Here is a 27,572-nt window from a genome sequence, read left to right on the forward strand (position 1 = left end):
TTCTTACCAAATCCTAAAAGCTGATTGCATTAAGTTGAAGCGAACAGTGTTACAGAGTTTTCATTTGCTTCTGTCTGTAGAAATTCAGTGTCATCTGATTTTGCTGCGATTTGTGAAATTTCATGTCTGTCAAAACCAACTCTCTCCAATCCTCCTCTCCTTCCTCTGGGACACACCAGTGTTAAAACCACACATAACTCTAAGTAAGAGCAATTACTGGCTTTGCTTTGTTTATGGGCGAGATCAGCAGTGCTTGAAACCCCCACCTAAATTATCACCGATTCGATTTTTATATAGTGTGACGTTACTGGAGGACCAACCTCGCTGCAGCAGCTGATGGCTCGAGCTTGCAATAAATTCTCTGGACAAAGAATTCTACTGTGTGCTCTTTGTCCATTCCTTTTATCTGCCAAACGCTTCCTCAGTATCATGGGTTTTGTAGGCTAAATAGGCAGAAAGCAGTGCGGGGCAGCAGCAATCCCTCACCCAGATGGGCCCCAGGACAAGCCCCAGCAAGGCCAGTACCCACTGCAGGGCTGCAGACGTTGGGCTGCGAGGTGCAGGGCAGGTCTGAGCTGGGGAAAGGCTTGTAGGGTGGTGTGCTCCTGTTTATGCACTAAATACACTGCGATTTTACATCCAGTGACATATGGTTATTTAAAGACCTCTGAATTGCTAAGGAAAACGGGTTTAATTGAAGTCAAACATAAAAGCGCAGGGCGGAACCAAACACCACCACTTTAGAAAGCTATTCAGTGTATTCAGCTGATGGGGGATTTTATTTTTAGCTTTATGATTATGGATTTTTATAGCATCACATGAACATAATGGGCTTTTCTTCTCAACAAGAACAGAGCAGAGGAGATCCAAGTGTACGAGATCCAACGTCCTTCACGGATGCAGTGGTAAACATGTTCTCAAAGACAGAAATGTTCAAGTACAAGCCAATTGTGCTCACTGTGGGGGTGAAAAAGAATACAGTAGCTTGATTATATTTGAGAAGACAGCTGGTAGAAGACCAAAATTGGTATCATTACTCCCAATGTCTACTACCGTGACGGTATTTTAGAAACCCATTCAAACCTCACATAGCACACACAAACAGGCAAAAATAAATCTGGCGTTGGTTCAGGGGGTCCTATTCTGGGGTATTTGCTGGACAGCAAAAGCTCTTCAGATCCATTCAAAGCCACAGCAGGAAAATAAAATTGTGATAGGCTGGGGAGGGAAAGTTTTCAAGCTAATTGTCATCCTGCTAATGAGCACCAAATAGCTTTGCTAGTAATAACAATACTTCAGCACGCTCTAAGCATCAGCTTGAGTAAAGCTTTTAAACAGCCTATGCGAAAAGGATTAGAAAAAGGAGTGCTGAGGTTAGATCAAACCAAGTGATAGATATGCCACGGACTAAAAATATTAATTGGACTTGGTTAAAGCTTCCAGAAGCGTAGCTGAAAGTTAGTTGCCTTCTGCTGGCAGCCTCCCCTGCCTCACCCACTGTCCAGCCAAGCATCTGCCCACAGGTTAGCCCTGTACAGCACTGGATGTGGGGCTCATGTACAGCATTCATGTGGGGCTGCTGGGGCAGGGGGGTGCTCAGCACCCACCGGCTGGAGCCGAGTTGTGCCAGAGGTCTGACAGGACCCTGCTGCACCACAGCTGCTCCTCGTGCCACCTCAGTGTGCATACAGGAGCGCACAGCTGAGTTTTATTCAGGGTGCTTTCCTATGCAGTTTGCTGAATTAAAAGTACGTCACTAAGACTCTAACAGCTCCTGCCCAGCCATGTGGGTTCGTTATTATACTGGAAGTTGTACTGCATAATTAAAAAATAATCATCATCACAAATATGCTTTTGTTTAATATTCCTGCCAGTTATTTGACTGTAAGGCAGTTATTTAAGGAACTTTTGCTCTCATTTATTGAGGATGAATCGGTACAGGATTTCCCAGGGCCGTTTACTCTGTAGATCCCTAATAAATAAGCTTCTCTTTCTTGTTCTGGTTCATTTTAGCTTCTGGACACGTGGGTCCATTCTGTCAATATTTTATGACTAGTTTTTCTGTTATTTTTTAACGTATTGTGCAAGTAGTTCTATGAGCATTAGAATTAATGAGGCCTTTATTTCAAGGGGTTTGTGTTTCATGCACCATTGACTTGTATGTATGAGAAGGTGCAGGACCCAGGGAAGTGTCCCTGCCCTGAGGACGTGTGCTGGCTGCTCCCATACCTGTGCTATGGTCCTCCTCCTCCCGGCTGCTCGGTCAGAAACCTGGTGGGGGCTGCATTATCACCCGCTCACTCCTATCCATTGGTTACATTCTGCCAGTGAGTCCCAGCTCCATCCAAGAGGATAGACCCATCCTGCTTCTACCTGCTCTGCTCATGTGCAGTGACTTCCATGTGCAGGCTTCTGTGACACTTCACCTTGTTTGAGAGATGCTGAAGACACATTGCATGCTGTCAGCTACGTAGGATTGCACAAAGAAACCTCACAAATAGGAAGCAAAGCCTGTGTTAGAAAACAAACAGCTGCAAAGATCTTAAATGGCCTAACCCATTTTGTCAGCACCACAAAGAAGCAGTGTTCTCCCACTGTAAGATGCTGATTGAAGAAAGTGAAGCAGGAATAGGCTTGCAAATGCCAAGGTTTTCCTTCTTGAGACAGCTATAATGAAGGGCAGCAAGCTAGTCCCCAGGAGTACAGCACATTAATTTAATTGATTGGCTAGGAGTCTGAGCACTGAGGGTGAGTTACACTGCACCTTGGCTGAGGTCTCTAGGTGTCTTATCTAAGCAACTGCCTGAACTTCCCCCAGAGTCAGTGGAAAGGGATGTCTACTGCTGGCAAAGCTGCTTGAGTGCTAGAGGAGGGCCTGGGGAGATAGGGAATGTGCAGAGCAATCCTTTTGTTCATTAAGGAAGAGAAAATAACACCTCAAGATCAAGACAGCACCATCGAGGGCTTCAAAGGCTGAAGGTTTGCTTTTTTTTCTCTTTAACTAACTGGTAGTAGAACACACATGCTACCCATTCCTCATGGTCCTTATTATTTTCTGCATGAAAGCTCTAAATAAAGCTCTAAATAATCTTTAACTCGTTAGCAGAGTTGAGATGCTTTTCCATCTTTAAATATGATGGAGCTATGAAAACAGCAAGCAACCAAGCATGCAGCTGAGATAGGAAGCCTGCCATGTAGGCTGACGGCAGTGTGCAGCTGTTAGATGGTGCAAGCAGGGATTTAGGATGAAGGGATGGTGAGAGTGTGACCCAGCCCTGCGGGGCCCCTGCAGCCAGCAGCATCCACATCCGTGCTTCAGTCCTGGAAGGGAATTTTCAGCTTCCTCCAAATCAGGAATGGTCTTTGCTTCACTTTGTCCAGGTCCAAACTGTGCAGAAACATATTAAGTGGCCCTTTGGAAAACTCACAGAACATGACCCAGAATTGCCTGATCCAGACACAAATTACTCAAATTTGTTGGAGAATGTATATCACTGGACCACCTGAACATACCAAAGTGTACAGCTGCTACGTAGTACTCCTGTTAAAAGCAGCTGAAGAGCTGAGCGGGCCAATGAAGTGAACAGATGGAGCGTCCTAAGGGAATCAAACTCACGTGGTTTCTTTGTCTCAATGCTGACAGCGTCCCAAGGTAGGTAGGGTAGCTGCTGGGTAACCAGGCGATTGCTGAGGTATGCCCTGGGTAGGGAGCAAGGACCAGACGTGTCTAATGTGCCTCCTGCCCCACAAAGATTCTGCAGCCCTCTGCCACCTTGCATGCATTCTTCATTCATGTTTCAGCCGTGGGCTTCCCTTGCTCTGATTTGATCATCTTTTGAATTCATTTTAGCCTCCAGTATCCAGGACATTTTCTTGCGAGAACAGGGTCCGTAATCCATCCGTTTGACATAGGATTTCCTTTTGTCTGTTTTAAATCTTCTGTCGGATCCGAGATTTCTCTGGTTGTCCCCAAGGTCCTGTGTTAAGAGGAAAGAATGAATGACTATTGCTCGTCATCATCCACCTCCCTCTCTTTCTTTATTGAACTTGAATGCTAAATGCATTAGTTTATCTAGTGGTTTAAAGAAGATTTCATCCTAAGTTTGTGAGATAACATTTAAAAGAGGTCAGAACTGATTGCTCATGTACAGTTCATTGGTGCATTGTACTTGAGATAAAACCTGACCGGGGGAAAAAAAAAATTGGGGGATAAAAAAGGAGTTGTAAGTTGGGTAAAGTGGAACAAGCACGTGCTTTCAAAAAAGCTCAGCTTCTCTCATCCCTCAGATTTGGGCATGAGCCAGAGATGTTTCAAAAGCAGCAGAAACCCTAATGCCAGCAGGAGGATATTGCCAGTGTCTGGGGGCAGCCAGTGCTTTTCTTTGGTTGTCCTAAATGAATTTTTTAAAAGAAGGAGCACATGTCGTTTCCTCTTTGTTTTTTCTTTTTGTTAAGCATAACTGCAGTCAGACTGTGGTTAGCATTCTCAACTAATATTTTCTTTAGCAGGCGTTTTTGATCTCTGTTGTGTGAACACGATGACAGCCCAGGGTGGATGCAGATGTTTTTAGTCACTGTTGTATCCAGCTGATAGTTCTGATGGGCACAATGCGTCCAGGCAGGTCAGCTTCCAAGGTTCTGTGATAATTTCAAACTCTAGGGCAATTTTAATTTGATTAATGTATGGGAACTGCTGAATCACAGCCTGAACCTCTGATTGATCACCTGAGGTGAGCAATGAGTCAGCCACGGGAGCACAGGTGAAGGCAATTCAGCTGTGCTGCAGGAAGGGATGGAGCCTGGCTCCACCTCTCCTAGAGCCATGTAAGAGCTGACTGCCAGAGGGGAAGGATCTCTTCTGGAGATCTGCTCCACTGGAGTCTATCATGTGAGCCCAGGATAGGATGAGTATACTTTTTTCCTACTCTAGTATAATTGCATTAGCCAAACTCCTGGATATACTATATCATCTGTATATTCATTGGTTGTACAATTAATATAAATTATAAAAACATGTAATATATATATTATCATAGAATGGAATTACTGAGTCTGGGAGACCTGAGACATTTCTGAATTTCTCCCAGGCTCTTTCCCAACTCTTAAAGTTCTGTTTCCTCCAGATGAGGTCCCGTTGAGGTGTCAGTGCCTGCAGATGGTGTGGAGGAGGCTGCCAGCCCTCCCTGGTCAGGGGAGCACACTGCCTGGGAGGAGGCACACACTGAGCGGGGGTTGCTTCCTGCTTTGCTTTGCTGTGGCCTCTAAATAAGGATTGTGCTGTGTTCATTGTAGCTGATGGTTTCTCAGGCTGGAGCTAGGATTGAATGGCAGCTTCCTCCACTGTATGATTTTCCAAAGCAAATAGATTTTGTGGCAGGCTTTCCATGCTGGTCACAGTCTTGGTGGGGTTTCACTTTAAAGATTTATACACAAGCAATAAACCAAAGCAATAGTAATGTAACGTGTATCCACAAACAAAGAGAGGTATGTATTATACCCATTTATGCCTGTATTAGAAAATATATTGAGATGTAGTTGGAAAGGGTCTATATTCTGGACAGGGTGTCTAGCTTCTGTGAATCTCCATGCTGTGCCATGGAAGTAGCACTGATGTCTCGACACCTCTGGTGCCCGAGCTTCTGGCTTGGTGTTTTGAGTCCTTCAAGGTGTGACCTGGACCTCTTCATAGGGCTTTTATTTCAGCTATAGCAAAATACCAAGTGATATTCACATAATGGCCATGCATGTTTTTGTGTACGTACACGACTTTTGTACTTTAGATGTCAGATACACATAGATATTTGCATATTTTTGTTTGGCTGCAAGCAGTAGCTGTCTTTTCTCATCTTTACCAATTTCTTCTTTTCGTACAAGATCCATGGGTAGGAATGTCATAAGGAAATTGTTTTTCCAAAGAGCCGAGGGGGTTCCTTTCTGACGGCGCTGGAAGGGGGAAATGTAAAGATAACGTGCTTTACATAGATTTAGATGAACTCCTGCAAGAATAATGTGGCACCTTTGTCCACCCAGAATATAATCCCCACAGGTGACAATTTCTGTCCTCCTTGTTCTGGGAAAACCCATATGTCAGATACTCAAGATGTTAGATATCCAAGGACATGGCCTGTGAGAAGGTTCTGAGGGGCAGGCCCCCTCATCGTGTTTGGTGCTTTCCACAAATATTCAGCATACCCAGAGAGGGCACAAGCTTCTGTGGCACACTGCGCTGCACTGGATTGGAGGCTTCACACAAAAGAGTGTTAGAGAGATGCACAGGGTGGCAATCAATGTGGAAATATGGGAGAAATCCAGGACACGGGTGGTTCATGCTACCACCTCGCGCACACACCACAGCTGGTGCAACCTGAGCATTTCCAGCTGTGTGTGCACGCTGCAGCCCCTGCCTCCCGCATCACAGCACATTTCCTAAAATGGAGATTTCAGGCCCACACAATGGAGGAGCATTCCTGGCAGATGCTGTGGGTGTCAGCTGCATTATGTTTCACAGCATTTCCTATCCCATGGGGTGTGAGTGTGCTATGTGGAACTGGGGATCGCTGTCTGAGCAGGTGTGTGCATCCTGCACTGCTGCTCCCTCTGGGCTATTGCCCCTCCAGGCAGAAGGGAATCTACCCTGTGGGGATGCTCGTCCTGTCCATTCTGCTTTGCTTTCATGCCCTGCTCATATGGGCTCATTAGTCTTCACCTCAAGTGATTCTTATCTTTGTAGGGCAGTCACATGAACTTGAGTCTGGGGAAGCCTTAAGATTTGCACAAAGGTGTTTCTGAGGGACATCAGGAAGGTGATTGCTGGATTGCAGGATCAGCAATGTCCATGAAGTGATTTCCTTCCTTGGCAGGCTTTGGAGGAAGTGGGGCTGGGCAGGCTGTGCTGGTGGCAGCATGTTGCTGTCACTGCGGTTGCTTTCCTTGGTCCCCAGGCACTGGGGAATGAGCAGAGCCCCTGCCTGCTGCTGTTCTGCAATGACCACCACCTCTTCCTCCAGGAGCCTCCTAGCCAGTGGGCTCCTTTCTTCAGTGCTGGGACCCACGTCTGCCCAGCCATGGGTGCACACACACTATCTCAGCAAGTTGCAACAACAGGGGATGGGGAGAATGTGGAATTAAAAACTGGTGCAGATAATTACCTCTCTCTGACTGCACCAAGCAGCATGAGGCATACGCTATGAAGTGTGGAAGTGTTATCCAGGTGCTGGCAGAAAGACAGCACTTTCTCTTTGATGTAATTGGAGGTGCTTATTCCCTGTGCTGTCACTAGGAGAGCCATGTTTGAAAATGGATTTTCATGCCACAGTTGTTTTTTTTTTTTTAAGTTTGTTTTTCAAAAAAACTCATTTATTCCCTAACAGAAGAAACCAGCTGTCTGCTGTGTATGCCAGTCTAAGACCAGTTTAAGCGAGGCCATCTTTAGTCCTTACCTAAAGCCAGGAATCTATCCTGTATAATGCTTTTTACCATATGATGTCTGTTCCATCAATTACTCTCATCTTAGGAGGCTTCAAAGGCATTTACATCTGTGCCTGAGTAGTTCATTAAGCTGCAGAAGATGGAAATTAGTAGAGGAACTAATAAGTGAAGACCTAGCTAAAGGAGAGACAGCAAGATGTGTTGAAAGAAGCGCTCTTGTGCTGGAGTGAGATCCTAGTCATGGTTCTCAAAGCTCCAGTAAAAACTGGAACGAATTAAGAGAAATGTGCTCATGGAATTCCTTCATGACACAGTTCTGACAATGTCATTGCTGGAAAAAAGGCAGTGCATAGGCTAAAATAGTAGAAATCAGATGATATTCATTATTCCTGTGCAAGCGTGAAGCTGGGGACTAATTGGTTGGAAAGAGCAAAGGAGTGGGTTGGGTACATACCGGTCAGTGGCAGGAAGGCTGTGGAATGCTAATGTGCTGCGCTCCTAAAAAAGCTACACACCTTGCCTGCAGTATTCACAGTGCTGTTTCTGGTGGAGAAAAGGAGATGGTGTTCTTCATAGTTCTGATAACCCGCAGCTGGGGAAAGTTAATGCCACTCAGCAGAGGTGACACAGAGGGCGTGCAGAATGTGGAGAGGGGACAGAAGCTGTGTGGCGAAGCAGCAGGGCTGCTGTGGAAAGACTGGATTTGGACTAAGCAGGATGACTGCCCACTGACCCACGGCATCTCTGCAGTCCTGTGTTCCTGCTCTGTCCTACCTCCCCCAGGTGTCTTCCCATTAAATGCGAAGAGGCTCTTTGGAGAGAATCCTGAAAGTTAGCATTTGTTTTACCTACAAGTATCAAAATTTGTGCATCCTGAAACACTTGTTCATTCTGTTAATCCTCTGGTTTGTAGATAGAAGCCAATTTTACCTCCATTTGTTTGGGCTTTTTGCAGTCTTCATTTGCTATTATCCCTTTTGTGTCTCAGCCATTGTAGGGAGGAGTGAAGCAGGGAGGGACTGCATTTCCCAGAGTGGCTGGGGACTGGGAAAGTGGCAGCACGAGAGCAGCTGCTTCACAGGAGTGTGAGATGGTGAGGAAGAGGTGACCCCAAGGAAAATGTCACTGGTGTTGGTACAGCTTTCCACGCACAGAACCTAAGCTCCTTGGCCTGCCCATTGTTCCCTCTTTGACAGCACTCAGCTAAGGTACAAGGCAGAGCATGTCAGCGCTGATGTACCATATCAGCCGCCTGGGTAGTACTTCAATTAATAATGAGTAATAACAATGTTATGAATAAAAGATTACCATCCTACTGAAGTGAATAGAGCAGATATGAATGCATTAGATTTGGATTTTAATGGCTTAAATCTGTTGCTAAATTATTCTCTTCTAATATTAGTTTGATTTCAAGGACAGCATTAAAACTAACTGGAAGAGTAAATTGGCATTGGGATGTGCAGCAGTATATTAAATGGGAACTCGGCCCAAGAAAATGGCACGGCTAGCTCAGAGCAGGAGGTCTGCTCTAGTAAGAGTCTCCAGGCTTTTTCTTCCCCTGCTTCTGCTGATGTGGAGGACGTCTCAGAGTCAGCTTATTTCTTTTCTTTTTGAAACATGATAGCAGTGTTAATGGTGTGCATATTTCCTTCAGCCACCCTTCCTTGGCCCCTGTGAAGGCCTTCACAGACTCGCATATTTGCTCAAACATGAGAAATCACAGTATGATATTTGATGCCTCTTCCTCTTCTGACTGCAAGCCTAACTTGCTATGCAAAACTGTCAGGTTAGAAGGAGAGCTTGCTTTGCTGTGCCAGAGCTTCCATAGTATTTGCACGGAGCTAGCATTTCTGCTGCCATACAGCTCTGCTGCACCACGTGTTTTCAGGGTATGTTGCTGGAAGCTCTTGCAGGAACTACTCAATGCTTTTCAGAAACATAAGCAAAATTGAATCTTGCAGTCCTGGAGCAGTTTGCTCTTGTCTTGAGAAAGGAGGAAACTGGAGAGCGTGGGGCTGCCAGGGGAGGCGAAGCAGTGGAGGAGTTGCTGGCAGTGGGATTCCCCAACCCCGCAGGACTGAGTGGCGGTACCTGGGGGTGGTCACGTGGTCTTGACCAAATCCAGTCATCCACTGCCCTCAGGAAGGGCTTCTCCTTAAAACCTGGCATAATGTCATCATCTGAGCAATGTGTTTTCCTCCCTTGTCTCTTCTAATCTGGATGTACTCTTTCCACTTGTGCAGATGAGCTTTTGCTCTTTGGTTTTCTGCTTAAGGCTTTAATAATATTCAGATTGAAATTAATTCAGTCACCTTTCTCCAATTTTCTTATTTTTCCTAGTCTGACCTCTAAAATGTAGTGAGTTTTGAAGAAAGCCAAATGTGATGCATGCCCAAAGAGCATTTGGATGCCCTTCATGGCCTCTTCGTTTCCCCCTGCGTTCATTCCCACTCCATCATCGTGTTAGTTGAAGAAACTCCAGTGTGCTCCAGCTGTGGAGTGATCAAATGGTATCAAAGAGCTTGGAAAAAGCATTTTGTGGTGGAGAGGGGAGCTAAGAATTTGCCATCTCCACAAAGGGAACGGCCAGGCCCTGCTTCACCCTTCACAGCTTCCCAGTTTGAATCCAGAGTTGTGAAAATGTGGAAACTGTGAAAATATGGGCTGTAAACACTGGAAAGCTGTGAAGTGGAAAGGGTGGGGATTTCTGATTGCTCCCAAATGTGAACGTAATAGATTCTGGTTGAAAACTTAATCCTCAACTTTTTGTCACTACCACAGAAGGAGAAACAGTGGCCAGAGCTGCAGAGTTGCATCCCTTGTAAAGCCCTTCTGTTTCTCTGCTCAGAGCTTTCTGGCATCTTTGAATTTCAGAGAGTTTTTCAGACCTAGCCGCTGCCAAAAGGCAAACTTCATTTGAGTACAACTGGTTGTCCTCTTTCTGAACCTGGAAGTAAAAAAGAAGTAATAATAATAATAACAGTAACAACAGAGCGCTGTGCTGTGGTTTTTATTTTGGTTAGTTTTGCAACTGGTGTGTGAAAGGGGGTGTTTCACATCAGAACAGCCTTGACCAAGGAGCTGTGCCTTTCTTTGCCCGGGGAGAGTTGTGGCTGGTGTGGTCCAATGGCCGCCTTTCCAAAAGCGGCTGCTGGGAAGTGCAGAGCTCCAAACCTCGCAGCAGCAGTGAGGAAGGACCCGCCTGACTTCTGGCAATGTGTGCTCCTGGAGGAGCAGGAGTCCAGCCAGGATTTGGTGGGTGCCTGTAAGGAAGGGATCTCTGCTTTCTATGCCTCTGTTGCAAAATTTGTAAGTCTGGCAGAAGCTAGGAAAGCCGGCTTTTTTCCAGCATGGGTCTAGACAATCTATCCCCACTTCCTTGCGTTGCAGAGCAGAAGTGGGCGCATCACTTCCAGAGCAGCTGGCTGTGCAGTCACCCCCTGGCTGTGGGCCGTTCCCAGTGGGAGCAGTGGTGATGCAGGGAAGGTGCGAGCTGCAGGGCCTGCAGGGGCAGTGTGAGAGCACTGCTGCTGGCCGGGAGGACGTGGAGGTGGTGGCAGAGCTCAGGGCCATGGGATGGTGGGGTATGGCAGGGATGTGGTGAGGATATGCCCTTGGATGGAGCCCTGGGTAATGTCTGTGTGCCCGTGGCCTGCTTGCCGTGTTGTCCCTTAGGAGCCTGGGCAGACCCAGAAGTGGTGAATCCAGTGAGAGTGAGGGAGCCCAGAAGGGCCCATAGGGCTGTCTTTTGTACAAGTACTGCGAGCGCTCATTACAACTGCTTCCCACCTCAGGGTGCAGGCAGTGGGCTGTCACCTGGGCTGAGCCATCTCTCCTACCCAACATCAGTAAGCATGCTGTCCTGAGGTGTGCTCCAGCAGCTTGCTTAGCCTCGATGCCGTGCACAGCCTTCATCCGTGCCACGCAGCTAATGACAGAGCAGGGGCACCAAGGAGGTGATGCTGTGCAGGTTGCAGGTGGCTGCGGGGCCCTCAGCAGTGCAGGCTGAGCTTCTGCTGAGCTGTGGAGCTCCGTGCAGCCCTCTTGGCACAGCCCTCTTCCGAGGGCCTGCCAGTGCTGCCAGGAGTGCATCTCAATTCCCTGCCAGATCAGCTGTGCATCACAAGCACATTTAGGTTTAATTGCCAATTAATTTTCCCTAGATGATGTAGATATATTTTTTTTCTCACTGTGTGAAATCTAGAAGAACTTTCTGAGAACCAGCCTCAAATGAATTGATAGTAATTGGCGTTCTCTCACTTAGGTGAGAAGTAATAGTTCATCAACTCTTAATTAGGCTGGATTGTTTGAGAGCAATTTCTAATTTTTTGTTTCTGCTGTTTCCATGTAACAGAAAAAGTCATTTTGCCTTAAACAGACAAATGAGGCTATTGAGTTTGCTGGTATTTTCTTCCTCCGGATGGTGAGTGCCAAGCCATCAGCTTTAAACAGGAAGATGAGCAAACAAATACAAATCAGTCCTCTGGGGAAGGGGGGGATCCCAGCACAGCCATGAACTGCCACCTGGGTCGGATCCAGTGAGAGTGGATTGCTTTGAGAACTAAATCTGAAAACCAGTTTTTATTCAGTGTTTTAATTCAGATCAACACATTTTTGTTTTCTTTGTGCTAAGGCTTATTTTGCTTACAAACCATCAAAAGTACTTAAAGGAAGATGTTATTAAGCAGTAGGTGATGTGGCTGGAGGAGTCAGGCTGCTCATCCTTGGAAGCAGTTTGCTCACATAGCAGGAGTTCCTGCGTTAGCAGCCATGGGCAGCTGCAGGTGTTCTCGTTTGTTCTGTCCTCTCGTTGAGTTCTGGCTTCATTCAAATCTGAAAAACTGAGTTGAAAATCGTACTATAGGAAAGACTGCCCCAGAAATCAGGCTGGTAGAAATGAGCTTTTACTAGCTATACAATTTCAGAGCTGTTTATAGTTGGTGTTCCCTCAAAAAATACTTTGTTTAAAAACTTTGTATCTGCACTATGCATTTTTCAGAAGCCTTTCTTTTCTTCTATGCTTTGGCACAGTGAACTTCATTTATATACCTTAAACACACGCTGTTTGACTGCTAGTGCATTTTAACTGAATAATGGTTTCCCTTCAACTAGAGCTTATCGTACATCACCAAAAAAAAGCTTAGATTTAAAAAATAGTATAAGGCTTGCTTCAAAAAGCCTTAAAAGGTATGAGCGTAATTGAAATGAAAGATATCATTCAAATCATTTTTCTCCTCTCACTGACTTGAATGATGGCTCAAGTTGCTGATGTCAATCAATAAATTAAATCGGGTCTGTGCTGCTGTGAGTTCCCTGTGGTGCAGCCTGAAGGAGCCAGGAGGATGGGAATGGGAGCACGCACAGGTGCTGTGTCATCTCCCTGCTCTGCAGTCACACTTCTGTCACGGCTGTGTCCAGTGAGCCTGGGCCGTGGAACCACCTCTCTGCTTGTACCTAAATAAAAACGTGGTGCAAATTAGCAAATGTGATGAGAACCTCCAACACAGCAGCACAAGCCTCTCTCCGAAAGCACCTGGCTGCATCCAATTCCTGCCTCAGGCTGAGCACTCCTGCAGCGCTAGCTGGCAGCTCTGGCATAGTACAGGGCAGGGGAGCAGTTCCAGCTGTGCATTTTGAAAGGAAAATGTGGAAGTAACAGTATAGCATATTCCTTTTTCTCCTCAGCTATATAAGCAATTCCTCAGATGAGTAACACTAAGTTCTTGTCTTCACTGAATAGTTGGAGTTTTGTGCGCTTGCCTGAAAATTGCTGGTGTGATGAGTAGGTTGCTGAAGCCTTCTGCAAGGCTGTGGGAGTCTGTGCAGTTGGGTGCTTCTCAGTGTGGCTCCTGCATGGCTGCTCCTGGTGAACATGAGCACGATTCTTCTGTGGATTTTATGCTGAATCAAATAATTGTCTTGCACCTCTCTAAGGGGCAGAGATTCAAGCTCAGGAGTTGTTTGCTCACCTGCTATATGCCGGAGTTCTGCCCCCGGCTATTCTTTGCTACCTTGTGCGTGTGAGCTCTCTGTGCCCTGGGGTGCAGAAGAAAAGCGTTTAGCACCTGCCATGCTGACAAGTCCATGTCAGAATGATTCTCATGGCAGTTTACAGATGAGGCTTGCCAAGGTTAGCCAGCAGAAATCAGGCTGCAGAATGGCACACATGATGACAATGCACAGCTGCTGTAAGATTTCTGCAGGCTGCACTAGGCATGCCTACACAATGCCCCTGGCCATGAGCTTTGGCTGGTGTGGTGCCTGGCTGCCGACTGACTGGGGAAGCAGCGGGGCCTTTTGCTGCTACAGCAGGGCAGGAGTCCTTGGTGAGCATGCTCAGAGAATATCCTCAGTCATGGCCTCTGGGGAGACAGATGGGATCAGGCCGTGATGCTCTGGGGCTGCATTGGGGTTCCCCCTTTACTCTTCTCATCTGAAGCTAGAGGCTGAGCGGCTGGGTAAGGCTAGATAGAGGAAAAGCTGTTAGGGCCTGCTCATGTCAGGGCAGTTGTGCTGCCAGAAGGCACAGCCCACTACGTTTCTTCTTATCCAACTGACCTCTTTTTTTCTTCTCTCTTCAGATTATTTCCAGGATTTGTTGAACAAGTCAGAAAAAGCCCTTTACGATACTTTTCCAAGCCTGTATGGAGAACTATACACTCAGAACACAAAAGTCTTCAAGGACTTGTACAGTGAGCTACGCCGCTACTACAGGGGCTCCAACATCAACTTGGAAGAGGCCCTGAATGAATTCTGGACACGCTTGCTGGAGCGACTTTTCAAGCTGATGAATGCCCAGTACCACATCACTGATGAGTACCTGGACTGCATGGTGAAACACGCAGAGCAGCACAAGCCCTTCGGGGAAGTTCCCAGGGACCTGAAGGTGAAGGCAACACGAGCCTTCATCGTGGCACGCTCCTATGCACAGGGCTTCCTCGTGGGCAGTGACGTGGTCAAAAAGGTTTCTCAGGTATGTGGGAGTTCACCCTTCCTCTCAGCCCCCAGTTGGCCAGAGCCAGTCAACTACTTTTGTTCAGGAAGAAGATTTATTTGCCCTTGAGTTTTCATGACAAAGCAGGCAGGCATTTTTGGTTTTGTAAAGCAAACTGCTTGAAGGTAACCCATCAGTAGAAGCAACAGGCATGGACTTCTGCAAGCTTTGGGAGTGCCTGCCAGAGAAGCAAAGCATTATTCACCACAGACCAGACCTTACCTCATTTCAACCTGTGTGGCAGAGTGCCAAGGAGATGTCCGTTACGCAGGCTGCAAAGCTGTTTTGTTGCTTGCCCGGATTCCTCACATTTCTCTGGCAAGGAAATGACATGCCTCTAAGACACACTGCTTGGTTTCCTACTTGATGGAGATAGGATGTAGGGTGGGCAGGACTGGCTGGCCAAGAGTGCAGGGAGATGCATTTTGGTGGTTGCTGAAAGGATTCCTGTGTCTGTTTCTGTAGCTGTGTGTATTTGTACCACTTCTGTGTACAGGGAGGTGAGTTTGAAGAGTGTGTTGGAATCTTCAGGGATGAAAGGTGCTATATAAACCTAAATTAATGTGGCTGAATCCAGGATTTCAGGAGGAAACTGTCTATATTCTTTACTGAAGAAGCAGCCTTTCAAAGCAAGGAGGTGGTGAAACAAGATAATCAGGCATTTCACACAGGTAGCAAAGAGAAAATCCCTGCTAAAATATGGCTTGCACACTGCATGTGGAGATGGCAATCATCAGGCATGAGAATCAGGGTGTGATTAAACTGAATGTAAAATATGGAATCACAGTTAATTTCCTTGGAAAATAATGTGTAGCAGAGGATGGTACTATTTGAGACAGCAAATTCAGACTTTGATCTCAGGAAGAAACATTAATGTGGTAACAGTGACAAATGCCTTAATTTATCGATGTGGGGCCATAAAAATGTTCCACTACCCAAAAGCCTTTGTACATCTCATTAACATCACGCTCTTCTGGCACTTAAGACAGATAAAAGAAGAGAATGGTGTATTTTCAGGCAGATCAAAGTAAAACATCTTTCATAACTCCTTTGACTGGCAGAGTGTGCCAGCATGCCATGGTTCTACCTTCTGCCAAGTGTGGTGGGTGAATCAGACTTGGGGGACAGCTGCAGTCCTGTTGTCAGTGGGAGAGGACCTGAGAACATGCAGTGTTCCTTCACCTTCACGTGGGCTTCCTCCCATGCGATTTCAGTTCTGATACCCCTTTCCTGAATTCTCCTTACTCTTGGTTGCTTATTGCATGGCACATGAGGAAAAGTGACCTGTCTCTGGACTTGGAGCATAGGGCAGGTACTCCTCTGCCCTCTGCCTTCCCGCCCTCTGCCTTCCCACCCTCTGAGGCATCCATCCCACCCCATGTCCTCAGATGCTCCTCACCCCAGGGCACTCCCTGGGCTCACAGTTAGCCTGGCTCACTGCTATTGACACACAGCCTGCAGAAACTGAGTCAGGACAGCTCAGCCAGACCTCTGTGAGAGCTCATTTTGAAACAAAGACCAAAACCAGCCCATTTTCCCCATCATCACGAGTGGGTTTGCTTAAAGCAAAGGGTATAGGAATGCAGTATGTGTTTTGTGGATGCCCTGGTAACCCTCAGCCATATCCAAAACAAAAAGCCTGGTTTATCTACTTACACCTGGTCTCATATGAAGTGCTCTCAATGATGTGCTGGTGACTGTGACTGCACGTGATGCAGAGCATTACAGAGCATGTGGTCAGGAGCAGGAAAAGACAAGTATTGTCTTCTGAGGGATTTTCAGCAAAAGCTGAAAGGTGAGCAGGTATGAATCTTCCTCCTATGTGTCCTGCTGACAAGTTCCAAGTTCTACCCCAGAGCTGTTTGTCTCATTGCCCTCTTGACAGCCCCTCCCCAGCCAATAGTAGTTCTCACTAAATGCAGAGGCTGTCCTGGTCCACAACCCACCACATAGAGCTTCTTCCTCATCTGGACAGGGTTCACAACTGCAGCTTTGGTGCCATTCACTTCTCATCTGGCTTCATATTTATGACATTAGGAAAAAGCTTGAAAGACTTTATTAAGATCAGAGGCTGGGATCAGACTTTCCTGGCAGCTAATAGCATTATCCAAAAGTAATTCTTGGAGCTGAAATTGCTCACAGAGCAGTGATGTTTTGATCAGGAAGTGTGGGGACAGCCCACTGAAGGTGGCATACAGAGATAAATCGTCCAGGCCTGAGCTTCTGAAAAATTAGATTAATTTGTTTTCTTTGCATATGTAGCTGCAAATCTCAGAAGAGCTCCTCATTTCTATTCACTGGCATCGCTGGCATGTGGCCAACTGCACAGGGATGGGGCAAAGGGAGCAGGCATCCTGTGGGACATAAAGAGATGAAGGGCAGCAGGAGAGAAATGGCAAGAACATTTCACCTTTGCTGCTGTCCTGCTCTTCAGGCAAAGTCACCCTTGTGCACTCCAGGGCACACAAAGCGAGGGGATCCCCCAGTGACACACACCTCTCACTGCATCCAGTGATTCTAACCCTATTTTGGTTGGAATCATAGAATGGCCTAACTTGGATAGTATGTTAATATCATCAGGCTCAACCCCCTGTCATGGGCTAGTTGCCACCCACTAGATCAAGCTGTTCAGGAACCCGTCTGACCTGGCCTTGAAAGCCTCCAAGGAGGGGTGGGACACCTGCAGCTTCTGTGGGCTCCAGTGTTCCAGTGCCTCACCACCCTCTAAGTAAAAAAAGTTCTCCCTAAGATCTAACCTAAATCTCCACTCTTTTAGTGTACAGCCACTCCCTCTTGTCCTGTCACTGTCAGCCTGTGAAAAAGTCAGTCTGCCTCCTGCACGTAAGCTCCCTTCAAGCACCAGAAGGCTGCAATGAGGTCTCCCTGAGGGGTTCTCCAAGCTGAACAAGCAGAGCTCCCTCAGCCTTTCCTCACAGGAGAGGTGCTCCAGCCCTCTGATCATCTGCATGGCCCTCCTTTGGACCTGCTCCAACAGCTCTGCATCCCTCCTGTGCAGGAGCCCCAGTCCTGGGCGCAGTTCTGCAGGTGGGGCCGCACAAGGCAGAGCAGAAGGGTTTGGGTAGAAGTCCCCTCTCTCTCCCTGCTGCCACCCCTTGGTGAAGCCATGCTGGCTGTTTAGGATTCTTTTGCTTTACTGTGCAGTTGGCAGCTGTCCAAAAATAGCATTTGCTGTGACTCAGAGCTTCATCTGAACAGGTGAAGGCCTGTGCTGGGGGCTTGCTGGCTTCCAGCTGCTGCTCGGGGCCCCACGTGGGGCCTGAGCAATCGCTATGTTCGGTGATGAGAGCAGGAATGTGACCCTGTGGTGTGGTTGGGGTGCTGTGGGATGGGAAAGAAAACTAAGATGGCAAGAATGGCAAGGGTTGAGGGATAACCCCTTATAAAAAGGAAAGAAAGTCTTCATTAGAGATGCAACATGATGAACAGGAACATCCTGACTGCTTTTCTTCTTTATCGCTCTCATTATGATTCAGCCCAAGTATCCAAGTGTTAGTTGGAACTTTAACACGAAGGGCAGGCAGCAGAGGTGATCTTGGCTGCACCAGGCACCCCAAGCTGCAATGAGACCACACGGTCCAACACTGCTGCCTCCTGCATCCCAGTGTGGAGCTGGCTGAGCTGATGGGTGGGAGGAGGGCTGCCCACACCCGCTGGGTTCACAGCCCTCTGCTTTCCCCAGGACTGAACAACCTGCAAATCCCAGTGAGGGCATGGAAAAAGTGAAGAAGTAATGCTCCATTTCTAAAGGTAGGGGGTGTGTTAAATAGGTTCTGGCAAAAAGTGAATGATTGGAACGGTCTTTCTTTTGCTGCATCTCTGCTACTGCTTGCTCCAGAACTCTGTTTCCCCACAGTGGTAGGGATCAATGTGGATCAGCAGCAGCTTTGTGAGCAAGAAACACTTATTTAAATCATCAATTTTAATAGTTGTGTGCATTTCTTTTTCTAAGAAGATGTTCTTAAAGAAGACTGGTTATCAATTTCAAGGCTGAAACAAAATATGGTGATTTTCATCACTAATTATAAGCCTTTTTACTAAACCCTCTGTTTCGTTTTATTGACGAAGGTTGTCTACCAGTACATTTGTATTTAAGCAATACTGTCTTTTACAATACAGTTCAGTCTTCTTTTTTAAACTTTTTGGTTAGGATAAGGTAAATGAGAGCTTTTCTGCCATTTAGCATATGAGTAATTTTTAAACACATGGTGGGTCAAGCAACATTTGGATTGAAACTGAATTCCAATTAAAAAGGCCCCAAAATAGTACTTGTAGCAGTGCTTTTAGTAGTTAAATGAGCATGCTGGATACATATGGAAAATAATGATTATCTTAGCATCATTTACATTTCCAGCAAGACAAGAATTTAACAAAGGCAGTATGATCATCCCCAGCCCTCATCTTCCTTAAAGCTGTGGCTGTCGCTCATGCCCCAGGGTTTTTCATAGCTTGGAAGGATGTACAGCTGACTTCTGTCTTGGGTGAACTATCTGTAAAATTGATTGAATAAAATTAAGTGAAGAATACAGTCTCTTTTCTCACAGTTAGGAAATCACTGTTAAATAGCTCAAGCGCAATGAATTCCTGTCCCGTGTTCACATGTGACACATCTCCATCCTCTCAGAGTATTATCTTTATTCAGAGCATCAGTAACAAGTGCACGCAACCATAAAATACATTTTATTTCACCTAAAGACTTTCACTTTTGTAATGAAGCTTTGTATTCATAAAAATTGCCCTCTCCTTGATCCTGAAATGTCAGTGAAGTCCAGTTGGCTTAATGTTCGTAAATAAATGCAATGAGAATGTTGCTTCATGGAGGAGAACTGGCAAGCAGCATTTTTTGCAATTTCCTTTTCCCTGAATGCCTAGCTTTCACTCTGGGGCTTTTCATTGCTTGACAGAGGTGTGTTTCTGTGCTACAGCACTTGACAGCAGGACTGTGTTCTGCAGAGACTGCCTTAGCCTCAGGGAGCTGTAAAAATGCCGAAGTAAAATCTCTCTTGAGTTGACATGCTGCTTCACAGGGTCAGAAGCTCTCCCCTGGCACCTGTGCTCACCAGGAGGCGGCATTTCCTTCAGAGAGATCATCTGAGTGCTCCTCTGGGGCTCATCAAGCAAGTTCAGGCAGAAGCACCTTCACCTAGAGGCAGCTCTGCAGGTCTGGATAAGAGAACATTCATCCAGAAGTTCAGCCTCAGCCTCAGCCTCTCCCTAAATACCATAGATACAGAATCACAGAATCATACAGTGGCTTGGGTTGGAAGGGAACATAAATCCCACTCACCCCAACTGCCTGCTGTGGGCAGGGACACCTCCCACCACGTCAGGCTGCTAGGTCAGGGCTGCCTTTGGTGATGTCTCCTGTCCTCTTGGAGAGCTGTCCCTGTGCAGATCATACCTGGAATTGTGTGGCTGGAAATGTTTCAAATGGAAGTTGCAGTCAGCCTGATTGCCTCCTCAGACCCAGAATTCTGATGTCCCTTTCCCAGAGCTGTTTCCCAGGGCTGAGCAGAGAGTGGCCGCGCTAGGCAGCACCCAGCCCAGCTGTTGCTGTGTCCCCTGTGGACACCTCTCTGAGCCCTCTGCTCCTTTACAGCACTGAGTAAAGCTGGGCAGAGTTAGGCAATGAGGTCTGAGTCGGATGGATTCCGAGTGAGCTGTATGGCTCTTTATGGTTTTTTTTTCAGGTATTTCTTTCTAGTATTTCTGTCCACAAAAAAAACCTGTAAGTATTCAGAACATAATATAAATAGTGTGTGCAAATAGATACTTATCTCATATATTTACCTGCTGGTTAAAAGGCAATTGAATCAGGTTTTCAAGGGATTGAAAATTGTGCCAGCTGGAAATCAGTGGATCAGATGAACAGAGGAGGGACAATGGTGTCTGGCAACATCTCCCCACAGAGGGAGAGCAGTGTGAGGGCTACCCATCTATACATCCATACATCAGTCTGCCTTTATTATCTGGAAGCAGATGGCACTGGACAAGGACACAAAGTCCCACGACCTCCCAAGGCCCTGTTCTCTGCTATCCTTGCAGGCTGTGCTTCCTCTGACATTGGCACTGCCCACTGCAGGCATTGTGCTGCTGGCTGTCGGGCTGTCGCTGCTGCCCACTGTGCTGCCTGGGGTTGGTTGGGGTGCACCAGCTTTCATTTATTTCTTTTATTTTTTTCTGAGTCTGCAAAATGCTCATTTGGCCGCTGGGCTGGCCTCGCATCTGTCCCAAGCAGGGATGGAGCCAGGCAGTCTGTCTGTCCTCAGGCTTAGCACCAGCTCTGGACCACTGGAGCACGAAGGACACATCTTTGGCATCAGCCTTTGTCCTCTGTACCTCACCCTGCACTGAGCTGAGTGCAGTGAGGAAGAAGCAGGAGGGCTGCTGGCTGCAGGCCATCTGTGCCTACCGCTGCATCCAAAAGCTGTGGCTTGCTTTCAGGACACTCAAAAGAGATTGTGGAAACATGACTGATGCATCTTAAATGATGGGCTTGGTGAGGCTTAAAACCCACCATGCTCCATGAACTCACTGCCATGCATTTCTATAAGGAATATGCAAAATAATGACTGCAGTGATTATACAATTCATTAGACTTTGAAAGCATCATATTTCCATCAGCCCCGCAGCTGTTTCTTTTAGAGTTTTACTTGGAAAGATGGGAGGTCTTGGTTTGTTTAACACACACCACGGTGCTAATTGCAGCAGGACTGGCACAAATGTGCACGAGGCAGCTGCTGGCCACACGGTCCGGGTGCTCACAGCCCCATCTGTGCTCGAAGCCAGGGCCGTGATGTGCAGTTCACACCTGGGGGTGGAAATCACAGCACCCCCTGTTCCTTTGATCACAGCGCTTTGAGGATCCTTCCTCAGAGAGACCGTGAAGATGAAATGTGAAAATAAAAGGTGCACAAGGATAGCAGCAAACTGCAGATGTGTTTTCTCACAGCGGCGGTGCAAAGAGCTGCCCCTGACCTGCAGGCTTTGAGTAAGATCAGATGGCTCAGAAGTGTGAGCTGTGTGACAGCGCTGGTTTAACTGGTGATGCTGGGACTTAAAACGGCCATCCAGACAGTAAGATGTTCAGAGTGGAAAAATATACCGGTGAATATATGCAGGCCCCATCTGATGTACATTTGACACAGGCATTTTGTGCTCACCTCAGGGATCCCCGCGCTATCAGGTCCTGCAGTGCCCTGCTGTCCTTGTGCCAGCTGGAGGGGTGGCAGGAGGCAGGGCCTGAGCTGCTCCAAGCAGGGAGCTCTTGGGAAACTCCAGAGCAGAGACAGCCTGCAGAACTGCAGTGCCTCGGCCACGGGCCTTACGGGCTGGCCTGGCCTTCCCCTTCCATAGCTGGCCTCTTCCTCCTCCCAGAGCCCTCCCTGCACCTCCCCTGGCTCCCAGGGGCACAAAGCACAGATGGCTCACAGCAGCCTGGGGATGAACTTGCGGGAGGAGCAGGGATAGGAACAGAGCAGCGAGAGCTCCACTTGTTCTCTTGGTGTTAAATGCCTTTCAGATGCACTTAAAGGCCCCCGAAGGCCAAGGAGCCCCATCACATTGCAGCTAAGCTGCAGGTTCTCATTTGCTTTCAAGGGAGGCTTCAAAAGGAGAAAGGATTTGGGTGGAGTGGTTTTTGTTTTTTTCCTTCCCTTGATCTAAGGCAACATTTCAAAGGCAGCATCTGCAGCTTGGCTGCAGGGTGTGGGTGCGGAGCAGCCAGGGACCTCTGAGCAGGCAGACACAGCTGTGCTGTGGGGCTGGACCTGCTGCACACACTGCCCTATAGCAGTTCGGTGCTGCTCTGCCAGATGCCTGTGGCTTCCTACAGCTCAGCCTTCCTCCAGAGCTGGGATGCTGGGAAGGGGAGGAGGGTCGTTGCTCTATCAAAGAAACCCTCAACCCCCTGGATGTTATGATGCAGAGCTTATCGCAGTACCAGCGCCTCTTTGTCACTAGTCCCCACAGCCGTATCCCAAACTTAGTTCTTTGGTCTTTCCAGCCAATTCTATCAAAAATAATTGGCTTGCACTATGGAGACTGGAGCCCCCGGCATGTCCACACTCAGGTGCCTTCAGTCCCCACGTGTGTGGGAAGGACAGCTTCGTGTGCCCGAGCTGCTTTTCCCATTCCATGAGCAGCTCTGCCTCCCCCCGTCTTCATTTCAGAAGTTCATTCTGAACTCATGCTTCAGGTAGTCAGATAGCTTTGTTCTCCCTGCAAATGTCTTAATGCAGGCAGACGGAATTGGTGACTGTTTATCCCTCAACTCCTGCATTTCTGTGAGTCTCTGCTTTGGAAGCATATTAATAAGCTGCTTGGCAGGAGCCTTCTTGGTTAGAAACCTTGTAGGCTGAATGAGTGTCTGGGGTGGTTGCAAGGAACCCAGCTTGGGACTAATCCCCCAGCCCATCCTCTCAGCAAATCGCTTGCAAAAGTCATTAATTTTACTGTAATTGATTTAAACATTGCTCAGGAGGGGGAAAATTGAGGGAAACAAATGCCGGTTTGAATGCCGAGAACTACGTGTGTTCTCAATTCTCTCTCGTATTATCTCCACGTGTGCTCATTCCCCACTGGCCCCTCTGCAGCCGCTGGGATCTCAGCACGCCATCAGTCCCAGCTCCGCACCGTGGTGCCCTGAGCCCCGCAGACCCGTGAGCTCCCCTCCCGCTCCAGACATGCACACAGGAGGCTGTTTTCTGCTCTGGCCGAGTGCTTGCCTCCAGCAATTGGCATCTGGCTGTGTGTCTCCATCAGCCGTGCATGGGCACATCAGGCTTTGGAAAGCAGCCATGGAAAAGCACAGAGCTGGGCTGCTGATGCAAGGTGCAGTCACGGGACAATACCTGACGACAGCCTGCTTGCAGTGCCAGTGCTGGTGGCTTTGTGTGCCGCAGCCACCTGTTTCCATTACATTAGCTCATTGCTACTCCAATCAGCTACTGCATCTCCAGCTGCAAAGTAGCTTTAATTAAAATGATTCATTGCTCAAGACCAAGTTGTCCCCCATTTGGGGTATTTTTTAGAAGATAACATTTTTTCCTTATCACTTCATCACTGGATTTGCACTTTCAAGGACTGCTCCCACTGATGTTGCTGGGATCAGAACAGAGTACGCAGATTTTAACTGAGCAGTGACATAGAAATAATGTATTTTTAGGTTGGGCTTGGCTTAGTTTGGCATGTTTATTTATACCCCTGGAAGCTGAATGAGGAGTGCCTTGGCTCTGAGCCATATCTCTCAGTAACATTCTTTTTCGGGTCCTGGGTAAACGGCTTCTCCAATGTATCGTGCATTTCTTCTTGACATCTTTATGCAGTTTCTATGTCACTGAGCTAAGGCAGGACTGTAGGTGCCATTAAAGCTAAAGTCAAGTCTCCGTGTCAGCATGAGGAATCAAGGGCATTACACAGCCGATGCAGCTGAAAATTGCATCTTTGTAAGGTGAGCTCTGGTACCTGTGTTCCAAACTGTGCGATGCTTGGTAAGCATTCAGCAGGGATTAAGGAGGTGTTGGAAGGACTCTGTTCCTGCATGTGCTCCCAGACCCCCAGCAGGACAGTGCAGGATCAGTGCCCCGCAGGGAGGAGCTCTAGGGGCCTTCCCTCTGTTCTGTGCTGTGGGAGCAGAAGCCCAGGGCCAGGCTGGGTGGGACAGTGGGGAGCTGAGCTCTGCCAAGTAAAACGAGCATAGAATGCTCTCTGACATCGCTCCTTCGCCCTCTTGTTCCTCTGCTTTCTGCTTGTCTCTGCAGTCTGCCCATGCAAAGGGAGCACTGCTGCAAACAGGTGGTGTGGATAATTCCTTGGAGAAAAGGAGAGGAGCCTGCTCTCTTCCCTAGAGAAAATCAATATTTATCCTCTCTGCTGGGAGACTGAATGCTTGGCTCCTGCCAGGCTCAGGTTGGTGCATGGAGATGCCACCTGCAGGTCCAAGGGCAGGCTGCAGAGCAGGAGCAAGCAGTGATTGCCATCTCACTGGGCACTGAGCATCCCACGGCTGTCTGCTTGCAGGGAGAGCCACCAGCAAGAGTCACAGCGTGGCATCATGGCAACTCCACGCTCCTGCTTTCAAAGCAAAGTAGCCCGGCTTCCAGCACTCCAGAAGGCCACACAGTGCCACCGGTCACCAGGCTAGGGGTGTGCGTGGCTCTATCTGAGGGATTTGCTGTCTCAAGGCCAGAAGTGAATCTTTCTTTTCAGAATTTCTTCTTCCCCCAGAAGAAGTGTACAAGACAGTATTCAAGGTATTTTTCACTATCAGTGAAGAGATGAGGGGCAAGTCTCAGGACTGCAGCAGCAGCTGGAGGGTCAAGCATTTTTGGTTTGTTTCCCTCTGGAGGAGTAACAACTATCTGGTAGTAGGCAAGGCTTGCATGCAGATACTTGATATTTCTTTTTGTAAATGATTTTAAAAGAATGATTAGAGAATTGGAAATGGGTGCAAGCAAAGAAGGAGAGGGGAGGATGCACTTAGTGATAAGACAGGGGAGCAGCGAGCTCCATCAGCACCTCCATGGGGACCTCTGGCTGCAGAGGCTGGGGCCCTGTCTGGGGTCCTGTGCTCTGCCTCGTGGGATGGTTTGGTTTAAGGTGGCACAGCCACCTGCCTTCCAGGGCATGCCGAGGGACCAGGCCCCCTCAACTGCCCATGTTTCTGACTCTGCTTTGTCTCCCCAGGTGTCCCTCAGCCACGAATGCACCCGCGCTGTCATGAAGCTGATGTACTGCCCGCACTGCCGGGGCATGGCCAGCGTGAAGCCGTGCAGCAACTACTGCCTGAACGTGGTGAAGGGCTGCCTGGCCAACCAAGCTGACCTAAACACTGAGTGGAAGTACCTGATGGGTAAGGTGGCTCCTCACTGCCTTGTGGCACCTTTCAAACTCTCTGAGTCCTTTGCAGGGTACAGAAGGGGCCACTGGAAGAGCTGAAGGAGGCTCTTTTACATCACTATTGCTCTGCCTGCAATCCGAAGTCTAGAATCTTTTGCAGGATGTTCTTCTGGGCTTTAATACCACTAGAAAGTGCTACTAGGCAGGCTAACAGAGGGTTCAGGTGTTTCCATCTTCCTCATTCTCACCTGGTGCTGCCCACACATTGCATTTGGGTTATCTGTCCTCTCCTCCCAAAGGCTGAGGCTTAGGGACAGGTTCTGCTCCTTCATCTATACTGCAGCATGTGTGAGCACATGGGAATCCCTGGCAGCCCTCCCTGGGACGTGGTCTAGAGACATGAAGCCATAAACTTTTTCCATGGGTGGAGAGCAAAGGGATCAGAATTGCATACTTCTGAATGGAAAATAATACATGGGAGGGAAAGGTTACGGGTCACATGAGCAATGAGAAAATTAGGCTTGTATTTAAACTGAGAAGAGAGCTCATTTCATTTTTGTCACTCAGCTAAGACGATGGGTACTTCTTGAAGTGGGCTGTATGTGTGTAGAGGTGTCCGTTTCCTTGAGCTGAAAGCCAGAAGTATCACTGCAGTGATGTGCTCTGATACCCTCTGCAACACAAAGCAGAGAGCTTCTACCAGGCAGTTCTGTAGGCAGTTCTGCATCACCCAGTCAGACCTGGGCATCTCATGTAGGACCCCTTGTGTATCATTCCACTGTTTTTCCAGAGGCTGTGGCCACAGCTGCTGCAAGTGGCTTGCAGTGTGACTGAGAGTGTGGTGTAAGGCTGGTGAGGGCCAGCATTTAGAAAATAGTGTGACGGTGTTACAGCTCAGCCTTTCCCCTGCTGCAGTCTGCCAGGGGAGGCTGCTTGCTTTAGGAAAGCTCTCACTCCTCTTTCCATGCCCAGAAAGTTCCTGTTTCTCTCCTAGGTTGTGCATTTTGTTTGGAGTGCTAACATCAAAAACCCCACTGCAGAGTAGCCTCCCTCTCAGGGGATGCTGCCAAATAAGGATCCCACTGCTGCTCTCAGAGGCTGGGCTCAGAGGGTGCATTGGCCAGCTGCCTGCCTCTTGCCAGGAGCTAACGAACCGAGTGGCACTGTGCTGTGGCTAATTGGATGTACTTGCCATTGGCAGCCTGCTACAGAAGAGGGGAGGGAATATTCCCTTCCCCAAGGGTTTACACCAGGGTTTTGATGAAGCTTTGTCCTCTCTGACCACAGCAAGCCAACTGTTAGCTGTCGCTGCTCTCCTGGCAGGGTGACTGCCCAGCTCCTGAAAGGTCAGCACGCCGCTCCCACAGCTTGACAGGAATGCATTTTGCAGTTATTGAGGGCTCCTCTTGGCCAAGAGTCACTGATCTTGTCAGGAGGTGTTGGCTGGGAGGAAACTGGAGCTTTCTTTAAATTGTGGCTGTATGTTTTACTGCCAGAGGTCATCGTTTGATCAAGGGCTGGAGCAAAACATGCAGAAAGAGGCAGAAGTTCCCTGGCATTGTCCATGCTTTACCTTTAAGCCCTTCCATGTAGCTGGAGAGGACCTGACGACAACAGTGTTTCTCTTTCAGTTTGACAAATTAGAGTAAGTCAAACTAAAGATATCTATAGAAAATGGTCAAATATAATTTATCACTAATTTGGGGATGCAGACTTTGATTTAAATATCTCTATCTCAACATTAGTGCATCTGCAGACTATAATTGCCTGAAAATATAGTCTTGTAGATGACACTGCAACCCCTCAGTGGCAGCAAAGTTGAACTGCAAGCTCTCTGATGTTACAGCAGATGTTATTTCCCAGAAAACAAAAACATTATCAACTCATATGGCATGTTTAGCTTTAGAAATCAGTGCTAACCCTCTGTTAGCCTGCCCAGTAGCACTTTCTAATGGTATTAAATCAGGACTGCGTTGCAGGAAAAAAGAGCACATGAACTCAGAAACATAGGCCCCTGTTTCCATTCTTGCTCAAGCTAATGAGCAAAACCTTTATATTTTTTTAAGTGCTGAAAGTAAATACATAACATTTCCAGGCTGTGATTGTGCATGTTGTTAAATCCTATATTACAGACAGAGCACAGACTGTGAGCTGTGTGAACATGATCTGGTATCTTCTGTGGATTTGTGCTATCCCCTCTCTAGTACTTGCCCATTCATTCAGGATCAGGCCATCCTTGTTAATATAATGCTTCCACTGTGGACCTAGAGCCTCTGCACAACATCTACAGGAC

At 47.7% G+C, this 27,572-nt stretch overlaps 1 protein-coding gene across 1 annotated transcript in view; it reads left to right on the forward strand.

Moving 5' to 3' along the window:
• Positions 1-27,572, forward strand: part of GPC1 (glypican 1) — a gene marked incomplete at its 5' end in the record, with an annotated part of 79,442 nt that overhangs the window by 45,299 nt on the left and 6,571 nt on the right. The window contains 2 exon segments of the mRNA NM_001303227.1: positions 14,010-14,401; positions 25,127-25,292. Coding sequence (NP_001290156.1) covers positions 14,010-14,401; positions 25,127-25,292 — 558 coding nt within the window.

This window comes from Meleagris gallopavo, chromosome 11, assembly GCF_000146605.3.
Source record: "Meleagris gallopavo isolate NT-WF06-2002-E0010 breed Aviagen turkey brand Nicholas breeding stock chromosome 11, Turkey_5.1, whole genome shotgun sequence".
NCBI lineage: Eukaryota > Metazoa > Chordata > Aves > Galliformes > Phasianidae > Meleagris > Meleagris gallopavo.